This window comes from Lineus longissimus, chromosome 9, assembly GCF_910592395.1.
Source record: "Lineus longissimus chromosome 9, tnLinLong1.2, whole genome shotgun sequence".
NCBI lineage: Eukaryota > Metazoa > Nemertea > Pilidiophora > Heteronemertea > Lineidae > Lineus > Lineus longissimus.
In genome coordinates, this window is record NC_088316.1 from 18165349 (window position 1) to 18182857 (window position 17509).

General features: G+C 38.0%; 1 protein-coding gene across 7 annotated transcripts in view; it reads left to right on the forward strand.

Annotated features, from left to right (window-relative positions):
* LOC135493629 (dachshund homolog 1-like) overlaps positions 1 to 17509 on the forward strand; it is a 93639-nt gene that overhangs the window by 71822 nt on the left and 4308 nt on the right. For 2 of the 7 annotated variants that reach the window (XM_064781106.1, XM_064781109.1), the window contains 4 exons: positions 87 to 131; positions 1856 to 1977; positions 2578 to 2769; positions 6660 to 6872. In XM_064781106.1, coding sequence (XP_064637176.1) covers positions 87 to 131; positions 1856 to 1977; positions 2578 to 2769; positions 6660 to 6872 — 572 coding nt within the window. The remainder of the gene's footprint in view (positions 1 to 86; positions 132 to 1855; positions 1978 to 2577; positions 2770 to 6659; positions 6873 to 17509) is intronic. The other 5 variants (XM_064781110.1, XM_064781107.1, XM_064781111.1 and 2 more) reach the window with 5 other exon arrangements.

Genomic DNA, 17509 nt, shown 5'->3' on the forward strand with positions numbered 1-17509 from the left:
CTAAGTGGAGTCGGTCCCTTAAATGACGATAGTAAATGTAATTTGCATTAAAGTCACCCGTTTTAAAGGCATTATTCTTCTTTTAGCTCGTACCACGCTCCACGGTACCCTGAAGATGTGTTGCGGCCTAGGTAAAGACTGCTTGCATCTCATCCTGCTTGGTGTGTCCCCCCTCGTTGGTGATAGCCGTCTTTAACCTTGTACCGTACAGCATCTCTTGCTTTTAGCCTTTTAAACCTGTCATAGCTTCATACCCGCCCCATGTTTTTTCCAGTACCATAAGTCTAGTGGTATTATATGTAGCTGAACTGACTTTAATGACCAGTTATTCAAATTCACCACTTTCCTTACTAAACATATTTCGAGACTTCCTGTTTCACTGACCGATCTGTCCAGTCAATTTTGCTTGAGGGAAGTGATGAATCTGGTTATATTTCATTGTAAGATATTGTTTTTTAGGCTTCGGCTTAGCTTTTGACCCTTCCTGTTTATATTGTAATGATGTGTTCCTTGAACCGCGTTTCACTCTGCTTGAGTTGGTCTGGCCTTTGTAGCCCCGTCTTGAACTAGATATCAATAATTTGTACTAAATATAATACCTCATTAACAGATTACTACATACAACATTGCACTCAGCGGCTGTAGACGTTAAAAACATGTAATACGAATGGCAATTTAACATGTTTTAATCTCATACTGGGAATGGTCCTGATGGAAATAATGATTTCCTCTCAATGGCAACCCATTTTAATCCACTATCAATAAGTGGGACATTTCCGGGTGTGGGGAACTATGGTGGATTTTGAAATTTCATTGTTACTGTAGTTCTATTGTTTTTACCCAATGCATTACTTATGCCATCAGTAACACAATCGCCAAACCCAACACCAGCACCGAATCCCAACTCCAACCCCCGATCCATTTGAGCTGAAATAAGCTCATAAAGAGAAAGTTTCACGATTAAGTTAACTGCTGTTTATAATGTTGATGATGCTTTCTGATGTACAATTATGCTATAGTGTATTTTTTATGGCGGCGGTCTCGTAACAAATTGGACTTCTCTCAACTAAGCTGACCTATCTTGCTTTTCTTCCTTCGCCAGTGGACTGCTTCTCCTAGTCGCTAACTGCAACTGTACATTGCATGCAGCCGGAATTTTCAACTACGACTTTAGTGAGCTTTACATACTGCTACATACATGTCAAGTTGAACAATTTTCGTCGAAAGCAACATCAGGCCTGTCATTTTCAAAATTGAGAAGATATGATACGATCCTAAATTGGCACTGGATATATTTTCTACCAAAAATATTTTAACTCCATTAATTTTAAAACGGAGTATAAAACATTTCAATTTATCAATAGTAAATACATTTCCTTAAACAAACACGAATCGTTTGAATTTATGGCCTACGTTTAATTAAAAAATAACTCAGGTAGTCGAGGCTAACGAGATGTTTTAAGATAAAAAATTATCTACAGAGGAAAATTTGTGCCAGAGTTGATTATTGTGAAATCTTTATGGATTTTTCTCTTCACCTCGGCACCTTTAGCAATAAAATAATGTTTATATCAGTTGGAATATTTTTAATGTGCAAAATGAGTGGTTTTAAAGTATGGAGTATCCTTTCTGTTAAATGTACGATTTTAAATAATGGAGTGGAAGTAGACTTAACCCTTTACTACGAATCTACTTTATCATGAACCTGGTGATCATGTTTTATAGTTTCGGTAGTGTACGAGGTGATCTTTTTTACCACAGAAAACAGCTTTCTCCGACGCTCTGATCCGGCAAACTCGGAGTGTTGACTTTAACACCAAGGTATAAATGAATAAATCATATATTTCTTTTCCAGATCTGGTCACGAACGTCTCGACGATGACCGCCGAGACCACCACCCCCACAACCCACATCCACTCCAACACCACATCGACGAGAAATCCCTACACAGACACAGCACAGACAAAGAATCAGGTAGTCGTTAATTTTTCGAGATGCTCCTTTAATTCAACTAGCTGAGAGATGGGAAGACAATAACTAAAGTAACCTACGATAACGCCAACTGAATAACTATCCTGGCACAACAGTTGTAACTTGAAACTAAGTCGCTTGAGATGCATGCCAGGGATTAGAAGGTAGCAGTAAGACCAATAACATCCGACCCAAGGTCCAACGACGAGCTTTTCAGCTGCAAAAGAACCAATACACATGCTGTTCCAACTTGACTTGCGTAAACTCTTGTGCAACGGTGTTTCCATCACAGATGCAGTTTAGTAGTTCTGAAAAGGGTTCACATGGTCACTGAATGTTCACTTGCACAATCAAAACACCCGAGCTCCTTCGGCAACTACACTCTGCACACACCCGTTACAAAAGCAACAGCGAGGACTTAGTTTGGTATGAACTGAATAAAAGAATCGAAGACATCGTTGTTCAATGAGGTGACTATCGAAGTATACGTATAAGGCGCATCCTTCAGTATCTTCACCTCTCTTTTATTCCCTCTCCAATACCAACCGAGTCCTCACTGTTACTTCCGGGCTAACTCTGAATGGCATTCCCCATATATATTTCTAGGGTCAGCCCAAGAATCTTTGATGGCACATTTTACAAAGTTTCTTTATCTCCTCCCCGGTCAACCTCTAGGCATTGGGACACCAAGTGATTTTTCCACGAACGGGCCTACTGACCTTGTCAAACGGACCCAACAACATCAGACAATGGACTTGGCAGTAGAGGATGACAATGCCTCGGATGATGATGACGATGGTAGGGGAAGGACATTTTATTCAATAATAATGATTTATTTCTTTAAGTTTTGGATGCTTGATCAATGTTGTTAATCCGTTGTTGTTGTTCAGTGTTTTATAGTGTGCTGTGTCGATGGTTACAGGATGTAACAATATGGCAGTATTTTAGCCACCACAATAGCCAGTGCCCAACCCCCTTCCACTACAACCACAAACACACCCACACAATTGAAAGTGCCAACGAATATCTGCATTATAAATGTAGATGTGTCACTGCATATCTGTACCTCGCGGACCAATTTTGTTTATACAGATTCCTCTTCATTATCGCAATCCTTCAACACCGGGCTTAAGAAGTAACTTTTTAGTTGGATAAAAGTTTAAATGTTTCGAAGGGAGTTCGCCCTTCAAAGGTTAAGCGACAAAACACCAATGAAAGAACTTTTGATACCCAGCCAGATGTGGTCTTGGAAGAGAAACGGACACATGGTCTTTGAAAACAACACCAAAAACCAAAGGTTTTGCTTTGTCTTTGAATCTAATAAATGAGGACATCTAAAGATCGCTATATTAGATGCCAAAGAGGGCACGTGATATAAAGGATCAGAAGGATTTTTGTAGAAAAAAAACGCAGCTGTGACAAACTTGAGATAACACCAAAGACAGTTAAGAAAAAAGAAAACATTAACACTAAAAGTCATTGAAGATTTCAAATTGACAAAAAGTAAAAAACAAAAGATAACTTTCAAAGAAAGAGGACAGGAATACCACAAGTCAGCAAGGGTTCTTTCTGAAGAAGGCGGGTGTGCCACATTGCCCATGGACAACGTTACACCAACAACCAACGGCCTTCTATCTAAAGGAGGCGAGACCTATACTCACATGAAAGAATATCAGGGAAATGTGGGAAATTTTAACAAAGTTGGCGTAGGTTAACAATGTCATCCAACACAACTTGAACCTCGGTAAATTTGTTGTAAAAGGTCATTCATAATTCGATTTGATAATAAAGAAGAGCTTTAATTTTTTGTGACATGACATCAGGTCGACACACAAAGTCTCAGTAAATGAGTAATATAAAGGTAAAACATCACAATTGACGTTTAAAAAGGCTTTTGTTTGACTCAGAAGAAAAACCCTCAAAACAAACTAAAGATAAGGAAGCCTAAGATGTGAGGAAAATACAGAAACCTCTAAGATATCTTTACTTTGTGTACTATTGGATTTGTGTGTTTTTGAAGCCATCAGATATTACTAGCACCACATCCATTAGTTGACCTAACTCAACAAACACAAATAGAACTTGAAAGAAGATGTCATCTTAAAATTCATACAAGTCTTTGAGTGTGAATTTTAATGAAACATGCTGATCTCATCAACATCTTTACCTTTTTTGATGTGATTTGACTAAGAGATATAACCACGAGTTTTACACCCACCGACATCAGATTGAAACAAAACTGCACTATGCTTCACCAAGAGTTGTCCAGAACAACTCGAGCATTTACCATTAAAGGCATTTCAAAATGTACGAGTTCGTTCTCACATTCAGATTGGATCGGAATAGTTCTTTCTTTTGCCCAAGGTTGGAAAATCAACCAGTGCATTTAACACAGAAAATTATGGAAATGTGCAGCGCTGTTTGTTCAGTTTGGGTTGCGATTGATTTCAGTTTGATCTGTTCTGGGAACATCTGTAAATTTCATTAATGTCACTTAGCAATCGGATTGTTTGAGAGAAAAAACTATACCGCTCTCTACGAAATCAATGATGACTTTAATCAGCCCAATGTGTTTCAATCTGCAAAGGAAAGTAACCGCTTCATAAGATTTCAAGATGAAAGGCCGTTTATTTGTTCTGTCGGAAGATGGGGAATCGTCACCTTGAGTTCAACTTGAAAGAATGAAAAACTCTTAAATTCATTTCGGTTTTACAAACATGAGTCGTACTTCGATCGAGTTAGATAATAGCGTTTTTCAAATGGGTTTGATGATGGCTTGGCATGTTTGTTCTTTAAAGCTAGACAGGGAAAGTGTTATCGAGATTGGGTGTAAGAACTAATCGATTGCTCGATAAAAATAAAGAAAGACTCAAATATGATAGAAAATCACACTTAGGTTTCACATCGTTTTCACTCCGCATCGAAAAATTCCACAGAAAAAAAGGGACGGAGGAAGTGAGGTAGTTTCTGATAGGTCGAATCTTCTCTGACATTTGTGAGAGGATGTTTGATTGGTCATATTTCTTTTATTCTATGCGAGGAGAGCATTGATCAATTGATTCTGTTCTTTCCTTGGCACAACATTACATCTGGATCCGTGTGATGAAACCAAAGCAAAAAAATACATCTTAGCTTACACCACTCTAATAAAGCCATAGCAGGCAGGTGGACAGAAAAACGGGACCAGTTGAGACGGCGATGAGATTTTCTTGCCCCCAGTGTCATAGCCAGCCATTATCTTATATTGAAAGTGACAAATGGTGAATTTAATATGACTCATACAGATATTGGGATCTCGATTTTTGTTCTTTCAAGCTGGTGCCCTATGGCAGTATTCAGTTTACATCCATCAGCCACACACCAAATTATGTCCACCAACTCATAACACAGAATTGAAGCCGGTAATGGTGAAATGTGATTACACTTTGAGGAAAATGATTCCAAGTTTTGAACAAGTCAAACAGAAAATTGCATTTATAGATGATTTTAGTTCAAGTAATATGAAACAAATTTTATCATTTTCACAGAAATTGACGGTAATACCCTGTAGGTTGTTTTGATTGTCTTCGAGAGTCGAGAATGATGACAGTATAGATTTCAGATTAAACCAAGTTAGGCCAAATGAAGATATAGTATCACTTTTCACTTTTCGTTGTGAGGCAGAACTGATGTTGGGACGAGCTTGGGTATGCTTCTCTTGCAATTTCAACCATGTCAACAATTCCAAAAAACAATATACTAGTAACAGGCACATTTCGCAGCTGATGTAAATCCGTTCTATAGGTTTGGATGACTGCCCAAGACTCACTGTACGGTGGCCCGCTGCATGGTGTAATTAGTAAATAGCAGGCAAATAGTAGTACAATCATGTACCTAGAATCAAAACTAATTAGGGTCGACTAACCAGTTCGAAGATAAAGATTCATCAATTTTCATACGGTAGTTAATTTATCAAAATCCAAAAATCTAAAACATGAGCGATAACAAAAAGAACTGTCTCTAAACGAGGTTTTGAGAAAGCAAATATCAATGTGGGAAAGGGAAAGAAACAAACCTTCCTCTTTTGGCCTCATTGGTAAATGTCTCTCTTCACCACTGACTAGATGTTGATTTGAAGATGATACGATGTGTCGTCTGAGTTGGTGGTATTAGTATCGAACTGAACCAGCGCAGAACATCACTAATCTCATGAAACTCACAAATCAGATGTATAACGGCCATAGTCATCTGGCCACAATAAGATTAGAGACGGTCATTTCTGATGTGTCTAATTTGTTTGAGCTATCTTATACCTAATTGAATCAAGAATGGTTCGTAGGAGTTGGCAAAGAATAGTCAGTTGGCTGAACAAGTTGAATATCAAACGATTTTCTTTATGGTTTGATAAGGAGAACCCAGACAATTCTGTGATAGTTGAATCAGAGCCAACAACCTACTGTACTTCATTCATAAGTTTTTAGTTGATGACAGCATCACAGCCTCTAATTTCAATACAAATTCACAGACAGCTAGATGGCAGCAACTGTGATGCAACTAATGTTACTAACGATCAATCACAAAATACCAATCGACAGTAAATCGCACTGACACTTGCCAAGTATTTTCAAACCCGAAGAACTCAGTTTAGTATACCGCCTGTAATTAAACATGCATCAACCAAGCTTTATTTGGTCCCTTTTTATTCACAGATGGTGATTCCGATAACAACGACTACACAAGTTTACCCCAGCATGATACTCCCGATAAAATGACCTCTCAGAAACACTACGGTCAACAACTAACGAGCACAGACCTGACTGGTCCCTCATCACTCGAGGCCCTACTTCTCAACATCCAGGGACTTCTCAAGGTGGCTGCAGAACACGCTAAACAGTACGAGCGACAGATACACTTTGAAACAGGTAAGAACTTATGTTTTAGAATATCAGTTGTATAAATGGTTGTGTGGAGGACAAAGAGGTGACTAGAGCAGGGGTTCGAATCCAAGACCGGATTGAGATTCGGACGCCTTAGCCAGTACGCCAATTGGTCAGCAGTAGATGATCAATGAAATCAACATTGCCACAGACTCCAAGTCGGACTGTGACAGACCAAACTCACTCATCCAATCAAGCACTCTTAATCTAAACAGATCTAGTCGGCATTCTCATCTAGACACTAATTATGATTATTTCGTCATGATTAATTTCTCTTGTTTCTAATTGAATGGATTCGGCCAGATCTGGATAGTCGTAAATTGAAAACGCAATCGTGTAAGTAATTCTAGTCTTCACAACCAATTGCTCTGGAATGAAATTAAGAGTTGATTGGAATGGCCGCCATTTTGCAAGTTTTTGTAATTCTACACGATGGAGTGCAGAAATTCTTCATTTGTTTCATATCAGTGTCAGAAAGGTGATTTACCGAATCGAATAGTAAGGCTATTTACTTGCGTTCCAGCAACGAATAGTTATTTACTTGCTTTCCAGGAACGATAGTTATTTACTTGCTTTCCAGGAACGAATAGCTATTTACTTGCTTTCCAGGAACGAATAGCTATTTACTTGCTTTCCAGGAACGAACAGCTATTTACTCGCTTTCCAGGAACGAATAGCTATTTACTCGCTTTCCAGGAACGAATAGCTATTTACTTGCTTTCCAGCAACGAATAGTTATTTACTTGCTTTCCAGGAACGAAAAGCTATTTACTTGCTTTCCAGGAACGAATAGCTATTTACTTGTTTTCCAGCAACGAATAGTTTTTTACTTGCTTTCCAGGAACGAATAGCTATTACTTGCTTTCCAGCAACGAATAGCTATTTACTTGCTTTCCAGCAACGAATAGCTATTTACTTGCTTTCCAGGAACGAATAGTTATTTACTTGCTTTCCAGGAACGAATAGCTATTTACATTTGCTTACCAGGAACGAATAGCTATTTACTTGCTTTCCAGGAACGAATAGCTATTTACTTGCTTTCCAGGAACGAATAGCTATTTACTTGCTTTCCAGGAACGAATAGCTATTTACTTGCTTTCCAGGAACGAATAGCTATTTACTTACTTTCCAGCAACGAATAGTTATTTACTTGCTTTCCAGCAGCGAATAGCTATTTACTTGCTTTCCAGGAACGAATAGTTATTTACTTGCTTTCCAGGAACGAAAATCTATTTACTTGCTTTCCAGGAACGAATAGCTATTTACTTGCTTTCCAGCAACGAATAGCTATTTACTTGCTTTCCAGCAAAGAAAAGTTATTTACTTCAACACCATAGTCATGACGATTATCCCTTTATTTCACTGTGTATAATAGTAATGGAACATCCCGTTTAACTCAACCATCACGTCTACGTTAATAGAGCCAGATGTTTCGTGCGGACATTTAGACAGAACGTTACATTTTCTACTTCTGCGCTTCATTTAGTCGTTTCCCTTGGGGATGGTAGGTTATTGTTACTGTTCACGATATCACGCTGCGATGACTGGCGAAGCTTGGCGGATTTTCAGGACACTTGATAATACGTTTATGTGACTTATGGTTCTCCTTCAATGGGACTTATTTCACAAAGCATCACTTGAATTAGAGGTGGGTTGATTCATGCTGGAGATGTTACTTTTGTAATGCGGTGATATGTCACTGCCATTTTACAGCTTCGTTCGTGGTTTGTACAGAGTACTTCGTTAGTAGGTGACCAAACTTCGTGACCAAAGGTCATGCACCAAGAATAAGACATGGAATTAAAGTCCCTGAATAATTTCCAGAACTTTTAAATCTTCATCTCAGCCAGATGTGACTCGACACCTTATTAACTCAAACAATACAAAACTAATGACAAGAACGCATCGTTTGAAGTATGAAGTATCACCAGAGAAAAATCGATCGAAAACTCTTCTCAGCCCTGACTCCAGGTTTGAATATGCGAATATATTTATTGACTAAGGATAATCAAACTATAGCATAGCCTTTACTTCAAACACAACTTTCATTACTGGTATATCTAGGTAATTTCCTTTTATACACATCGCTGCTAATACCATTTATATAAATTTTTGATATGGTGTTGAAATTACGACAAACCTCGAAGGTGTTTTAAAACGTGCTTATTCGCTCCAAGGTGGATCATCAATATTGAAAACGCCGCTGTGACTCATCCTTAAATTGATTTTTAGTATCTTCAAGGGTATCAATTATACACAAAATAAGGTAACAGAATTTGTGGGCAGACATGGATGGATTTATATTGATGTTTGACGTCTCTTGGTTGTGTCAGGTGCACTAACACTAGTCCCTGGGGCTGTGGCTACAGCTGAACATTTTTGTGCTGAAGGACCTTTCAGAGATGCCTCGTGGTCCATCAAAATTAGTTCGGTGAAGTTTAGTTTGGTGATTGCAGATTGTAGAATCAAAATAAGCAATACCTTAAATGCACTTAATCGAAAATTAACGAAATAACATATACTAATATCAGAGCTCCTGCCTGCAGCTGCCAGTCCTCATATACATCATGTGATGGATTTCGATTCCTTCACCAAGATATTATGTTATGTAGTCTCATGTAGGTTCTAACAATCGGCGTTCATGAGGTATTGACAAAATAAGGTTTTCGAAGAAGGACGCCTGGAGCTTAGAAAATAGGTCAAATGGCGATGATGTTTAGCGTGTCAAGTCATGTTGTCATAAGACATCCACACACCAAGTTTCAACTTTCTAGACTCAACAGTGAGCAAACATGCCACTATTGTTGATGGACGACGGACGCACAGACAACGGACGGACCAACGGACCCACGGACGGAAAAATGGACGGACCGACGATGGACGGAAAATGGACGGACCGACGACATAAGCTCATCCAGGTGAGCTAAAAAATGCAACTATACTTCAAAAAACAAACATACCAAACATACCGTTCATTTCATAGACATAATTATCTTTTGGTCTAAATAGCAAAGTATTGGTCACATAATTTAATATACGCGTTTTGTCGGTGGCTAAAGAATGAAAAAACACATTTTTCGTTGCAGAGTTTTTGTGTTTGATTAAATTTAATACCCTTCGATAAAGTCACTTGAGATCTGATAAAATTAAATGAACTTTAATTGCAAAGCAAAATAAAGTCAACCTTTTGTGCTATTAAGTCACAAGTGCAGAATATTCCTTTTATCAATGCAACATTTCTTTTGATATCAACAGCAGATTTTATACCAAATTAACTACAATAACAGAGTCACTTTGCTGCTGATAAAATTTAATTTTTTCCTTATCGCTGAGAAAATGACTTTTTTTTCTTTCAAATTACAAGACGTTTAGATTTACTGAGAAGAAAATAAATTCACAATGGAACATGAGATGACAAATGAACTGACTGCAGTAATTTAACACTTCAAATTCCGCTTTTAACAAAAAGGAAAGAAAAAAACAGTCAAAATGAAGACAGATTGAGCTGGTATAATTTGCCAATTCAAGTAAAGCTTTATCTACGATCTGCGAAGCGAGAATTTCGTCGTCTTTTAAACTCATCAAATAAGTCAGCAGGTGGTAGTGTCATTAACGTTTTAATAGAAATCTATTAAGTTTCATACAACCTTTGTTCCAGCGATACGCGAGACAAAAAAATGTGCAAGTCACAATTATTTCAGGAAGTAATGTGATACGTAAATTTCTTACGAGCTTTCTAAAGAGTATTCTTCAGCGGAAGGAAGCATGATGGTACTTTTTAGTTTTATATGGTATCATTTTCTTAAGTTAGATATCAGATCAAAACTTTGACATAATTTGACTGGTATTTGAATTAAATGGGGACAATTTTGACAAATGTTTGATGTTTGCCTTGTGAAGAAAAAAAAAAATTTTGTACCGTTTATACTTGATGCTTTTCGCACCACAAGCACAATACAGCAACAGCGTATAGTATAATGCAGGTATATATCAAAAATACACTAGGACATTTATATATGCGTATGTAGATGAATATTGACATGTAAATTCAACTTTTTATGTGCCACCGACAGTCGATATAAACCGGCAAATTCATAATCAAAATATTTTAATAAAGATTTTAAATCAATGGTCTTGCCATGTGACACGATGGAGATGAAGATATTAATTACACTTACCTGTATGTTTCTTTGGGAAGCAATCGCCAGTTCACATGGATGGTTCTGAAAGTGACATGTCATAATACGCCGATTCTCAAAATACCTCAATAACTCACCAATAACTAATTATTATCATTCTCGTGAAATCAAAAAGACAATGATGAAGAAAATATCAGATTTCTGTGATTTTATTGACAAGTACATGCTGACAGCGACGATTCTGAAATAACATCATATTTCAATGTTTATTCTCATGATAGAGAATAGTCTCATACATTCCTTCCGAGCGTTTCCAGATCCGCCGTCAAAGAGTTAAATAATCTCCTCCAATAAGGCTAGTGTGGCCAAGACGTATGTTCAAACAATTCTCTCTCGTCCCTCTTCAAACATTGCTCAAGGCTAAAACACAGCCATACAACATATTTGTTAAGCTCTAACTCTAATCTCAATTATATTCAATTGGGCTGAAAGCATCTATATCAAAAGACACTCATTTATAAATTGTATTTTTTGCCTTCGAGACAGAAATTCATTCCTTAAGAAAACTGATATAAAACGCTCTCTGGGAACCATTATTTTAATTAATTATTTGAAAAGGGATTGTTTTGATCTTTCTTAATATCGATGGAGTGTGTAATAGCAATAATCTGCGTGTGTCTAATTGCTATAAAAGGTCATCAACGGGTTTGCTTTGATATTGTAACTATTCAAATTTATGATTAAGTGGAAAACTCACATAATATCTTTCCTCACTCGGGATAACTTTAACTAACTCTTACCTAATGTGAAATTACCCTGGTGGTACATGTATAGAGGATTAGATGATGCCTGAACGCTAATAGTCGTTATCTCGTCTTTGTCCTTTGATGTCACGCTAAGAATTAGACGGCGCATTTCTTTAGATTTTATTAACTTCAATGAAGCACTTAGGGAGGGAGAGAGAGAGAGAGCGGCGCATCACGGGATCAGATGATAGGACCCAATATCGTATCATCAAATTCTGCTATCCATGATGATGGCGTTATTTACGGAGGCGGAAAGCATAACACTAGTGCCTTAATAGAGTTTCTTTCTTTCAAGTCAACTTTGCAAAAAGATACGGAGCTCAGGTTTACAATTATGGTGAAAGATTTTAAATGGGCATTATAATGTAGGGAATTGTGTTTCTTTCTATGCGACAAAGCAAGCCAACATGAACTGTTTTAATGGATTTTCATCAGCGATATTAAGGTATTCTATATCATAACCGTTTCTTCAATTAAGGCAATATTTCCGACAATAGCGAAGATTATAAAATTTTCTTAAATTTTTCAAAAAGGACGAATTTTGTTTCCATGCTGCATTCAGAGAGGTGATGTGATTAATTTTTTGGGGGCTTGGGCTTTTATACAGGAGTTTCTGATAAAATATCTTAAATGTAAAGGAAGTAATGATTCAGTTAGGATGATTTCTTAGATGTGGAGATTACAATTGTGTCAATTCTTTACATGATGGTGGTGTCCAGTTAACCTTCAACTATCAGGACATCGGGACATATGTACAGCAACAAACAATGGCAGGAATGGCAGGCGGTACCTTGACTTTGTGTAAAGTCACCAAAACGGGATGCTGAGGTACACCTTTGTGTTGAATCACGAAGTCATTTACCTTCAGAGAACATTTTCAAAGCCTCACTAATATCGTAAAATGGTTAATGCAATCACAAAATAATTAATGCATGATATATCAACCCGCGAAAATCTATTATTCTGATCTTTGGCACTTTACTAGAAAATATGTCTCAATGGTCCATAATCACGGAAAGTTAGCATCAAATTGGATCCCAAACTAACATGCAATATTCGCTGTTCGCTACAACATGAAATATGGTTCAAATAGATCGGTTTGTGCGAATTTAGTTTGAAATAATTTTTACCTTGGGACATCATGGTAGAAGGCGCCGGGACGACGGAAACATTGCTGTGGGCTGGCTGTTGCAGTGTCTTGGATCGATGGCACGATGTTCTTTTCTGGATGATAACCTTGGCTGCATCAATTTGCAACCTTGTGTCGAATCTGGAAGGCACTGACCCCTAACTTTCAGAATAAAACATTTCATAAAATGTTGATTATTAATGCAGTTTTCAATTGGAACATAAAAAGACATATAAATCACAGCCTCGTATCCCCTCCGAACTCCGGATCGGCGGTCTGAGTTGAGGTAAATTTGGTTAAACCAATATAGTCTCAGTCATTAAAGAGTTAAGCAGCACTGAGTTTGATTTATCTAAACTAACCAAGATTATAGTTAAAATGCTAATTGCATACTTAATGAACTACATCAATCATCATGATGAATGGTAAGCCATTCTCAGCCATTTCAAACCATTCACTACACGATATAATCCATTTTTAATCTTGCCATTTCTTGCAATATTTATTGGTTTCGCGTCCAATTGAAATGAAATGAAATTGGTCAGGTTTAAAGGTATACTTAGGGTTCATCTTTAAAACGTTGTCTTACTTGATTACTGAGATATAGGCCTACGACAAAACCAGTTATTCTTGACGCTTTCGACAATTTTCGTGTTCCATTCTTGACAAGAAATATGTCCTCATCGTTGATTAGGGGGTCTTCTAACTAAGTAGAGGGGACACTCACCAAAAAGAAATAATATCTAACAAACTTCTTTTTTCCTAAATGTTAAAAGTTTTATCTAAAAAAAATTTTTTTAAAGCTTGAAGCAGCAAAACTGTAGCGGTGCGGAGACCTACCACAAAGACACCGGCACACTTGACGGTATAATGCATCCCCCTCAGCCATCACTTGAACTTCATTATGATCAGACTGCAACAGAGTCAACTGTTTACATCCAACCATTATTGTAAGATGACATAAGCTGCAGGCGTTCAGGCTTTTAGTCCATTTGACCCAAAATCATTTGCGTCCCGTTTGACATTTTTCCTGCAATTGTCTTAAAATTACGAAAATCTGACATTCGCAGGGCGAGGTATTAAAGGCAATTATTTTAGGTAGCTTCAAGACAAGCATACAGGATTTCACATGCATTCCGTGCATAATGCTGCACATACGTCTACGGATTTTAACTCAATTTGCTGTGGAATGGAAAAATGCCTCGACGCTGCCTGTTTTCTTTTCACGAGATGTTTTTGACGTCTTATATTTTTTTATCTCATCAAGGTGCAATGAGTAGAAATGAAACAAAAGAAAACCACTTCGGGTCCTATCATGGTTACATTGGCGCCAAGTCAAGCTGCGGGATTGCTACGTACATTTAATGTACATTGATGTGTATTAAATTCAATTTGCTAAGGTTGTGATGGTTTACAAAGGCATTCTGAAGAACTCGAGTCGAGTGTGCTCGCTTCCTCTTCTCCCGCGGGAATAAATTAAGAAAAGGGCTTTCACCTGAATTGTTGGCCCAGGGGAAGCGAACAAAGCTTCCGACCGTGTTGCCTTGTAAAAGCCCATCACTTCAAAGCCATATAAGGAGAGACGTTTTATATCATTCTCAGACCGATATGGTCTCATGTTGAAAATATCACAGAGATATTTCTTTAATTGACTGGGTCCTGTGACAGGTCTAGACCATTCAGTGTTGGGAGGAGACTTCATCAGGTTTTGGATCCCGTTTTGGTTTTGGATACCGTTTTGGTTTTGGATACCGTTTTGGTTTTGGATACCGTTTTGGTTTTGGATACCGTTTTGGTTTTGGATACCGTTTTGGTTTTGGATACCGTTTTGGTTTTGGATACCGTTTTGGTTTTGGATACCGTTTTGGTTTTGGATACCGTTTTGGTTTTGGATACCGCTTTGGTTTTGGGATACCGTTCTGGTCTTGGATACCGTTTTGGTTTTGGATACCGTTTTGGTTTTGGATACCGTTCTGGTTTTGGATACCGTTCTGGTTTTGGATACCGTTCTGGTTTTGGATACCGTTCTGGTTTTGGATACCGTTCTGGTTTTGGATACCGTTCTGGTTTTGGATACCGTTCTGGTTTTGGATACCGTTCTGGTTTTGGATACCGTTCTGGTTTTGGATACCGTTTTGGTTTTGGATACCGTTTTGGTTTTGGATACCGTTTTGGTTTTGAATACCATTTTGGTTTTGGATACCATTTTGGTTTTTGATACCGTTTTGGTTTTGGATACCGCTTAGGTTTTGGATACCATTTTAGTTTTGGATACCGTTTTGGTTTTGGATACCGTTTGGTTTTGGATACCGTTTTGGTTTTGGATACCGTTTTGGTTTTGGATACCATTTTGGTTTTGGATACCATTTTAGTTTTGGATACCGTTTGGTTTTGGATACCGTTTTGGTTTTGGATACCGTTTTGGTTTTGGATACCGTTTTGGTTTTGGATTTTAGGGCCGTTTTGGTGGATTTTATGGTTGATTCCCAAAACATAATCGTCGTTTTGGTTTGGGAATCAACCACATACTACTACTTTGGTCCGGTATACCTAAGATGGAACCGACTCTTGATAATCAATGGAATTCATCCCCAATCCACCAGCATTAAATGCGATTATATGCCCCCTTACTTTATCTTACCGTGGAGGTTTACGCGAGACGGACTCGAAAACGTATCCTCACAGAAACAAATGATTTAGCATTTAATTCAGAATCATTACTATGATGAATGATGTAGTTTGTCATGCGAAATGATGAAATATCATTTAGTGTTTTCATTGAGAGTGATGCGTATCAATTGAGGGTGATTTAAAACAAGATTTACACAAAGACGTTTTGTTCTGAACCAGTGAATCTAGAAATTCTTACGGACCTGAGAATAACACTCTGGCCAAGATCGTCCATGTATACCCTTGTAATAAGAAATAAAAACACCGCCGCAGAGCAGTAAATAACCGTGTACATGTGGATTTCGGCGGCCATATTCGATTTGAGGCAAAATTAGGATTCCCAGGGCCGTTTTTGAAAAGGCGTTGCCTCTGGGCCACCAAGCCATTTAGAAATAACCTTATTTTCCTTGGTTTAGCCATGTCTATCGACAATGTAATGTACATGTACCTAGTGTTGATCATTACGTCCAGTATGGTACCTTCGATGCGTGTTCCCAGAGCTTGCTATCGTCAAAGACAAATGGCTGACAGAACTTGAATGAGCTTATGGGAACTCCCCACGGACTGGTGGCTAATTGACGGAACAGAAAATAGCCATTACAGAGACATAGCCCACCAAATGAGCCGTGCACACAGATGCCGCAGATAAAGTCATCAGCTACTTTCTGTCAGTGGTGGAATCGCCATTAACACAATACGAAGGCTTTCCTTCGTCAAATGCATCAGCAGTTCGTGGTCTAGCAAAAGGGGGCACCACTGAATGAAATGGTCCAGGGACCATGTGCTCACCTCGGGTAATGTAATGCATGTCATTTGCAGTGGATATGGGGAGAACAGTTTCTGGCAAGTTTGACCAGTTTTTATTCCATTGAATAATATCATTCTTCTTGGCTCAATGGTACAAAAGAAAATTACCGGTACCATCTAAGTATAGCATTTTGGTTATAAAGTTGACTGAATTTTAGGGTTATTGAAGAGTGTACATGTCACATGGCAATTGGTTGACATCTGTTCAACAGTTTAGGAGTAATAGGACTTCGTTGGATTTTCAAGATGGCGGCCTGGCGGCCATATTTGTCATGGGATTTGACTGAAAATTACGGATATTGATGAGAGTACATAGATACATAATCACTTGAAGTTTGGTTGCAATCCGATCATCAATTTCGGAGTAATAGGACTTTGTTTAATTTTCAAGATGGCCGCCTGGCGGCAATATCGGTCTATGGATTTGACTGAAAATCAGGGACGTTGTAGAGAGTGCATAGATATACAATCACATGAAATTTGATTCCAATCCGACTTTGTTTAATTTTCAAGATGGCCGCCTAGCGGCCATATTTGAAGTCCGAGCGGGACAAATTTTTTGGGTAAAATATAGAGGGTCCCTAGATATATTTCTTCTAGTTTAGAACCTTCTAGCTCAAATAGGAACGAAACGTGCCACCAATCGTGGTTTAGTCAACTTTGACCTCTGTGACCTTGAAAAGTACGTCAAATCAAAAACCCGGGTGATATGTCATTTAACCTTATTAGATACACCCACCATAAAAATTTTGTCACTCTACGTACAACCATTAGCTTCAAAAAGGCAAAAAACCAAAAAACCAAAAAGGTACACCTTATACAACAAATAAATAATGCATGGAGTAGGGCCTACTCCGTGTGATAGCGATATAATTCATGTGTCTTTTACATTATAGTACAACACACCAAAATCCCTTATTGTTTCATTTCCAATATCAATTAGTATTCCTTCTGACAACCATATCTCAGGGGGTAGACGGGAGATAACCAATGTACTCTCCCTGGGGCCTTGCGAGTTATACTCTACAAATAGTTGTAAATCGAATGAAGACAGATTAGGCCTCCAGGTAA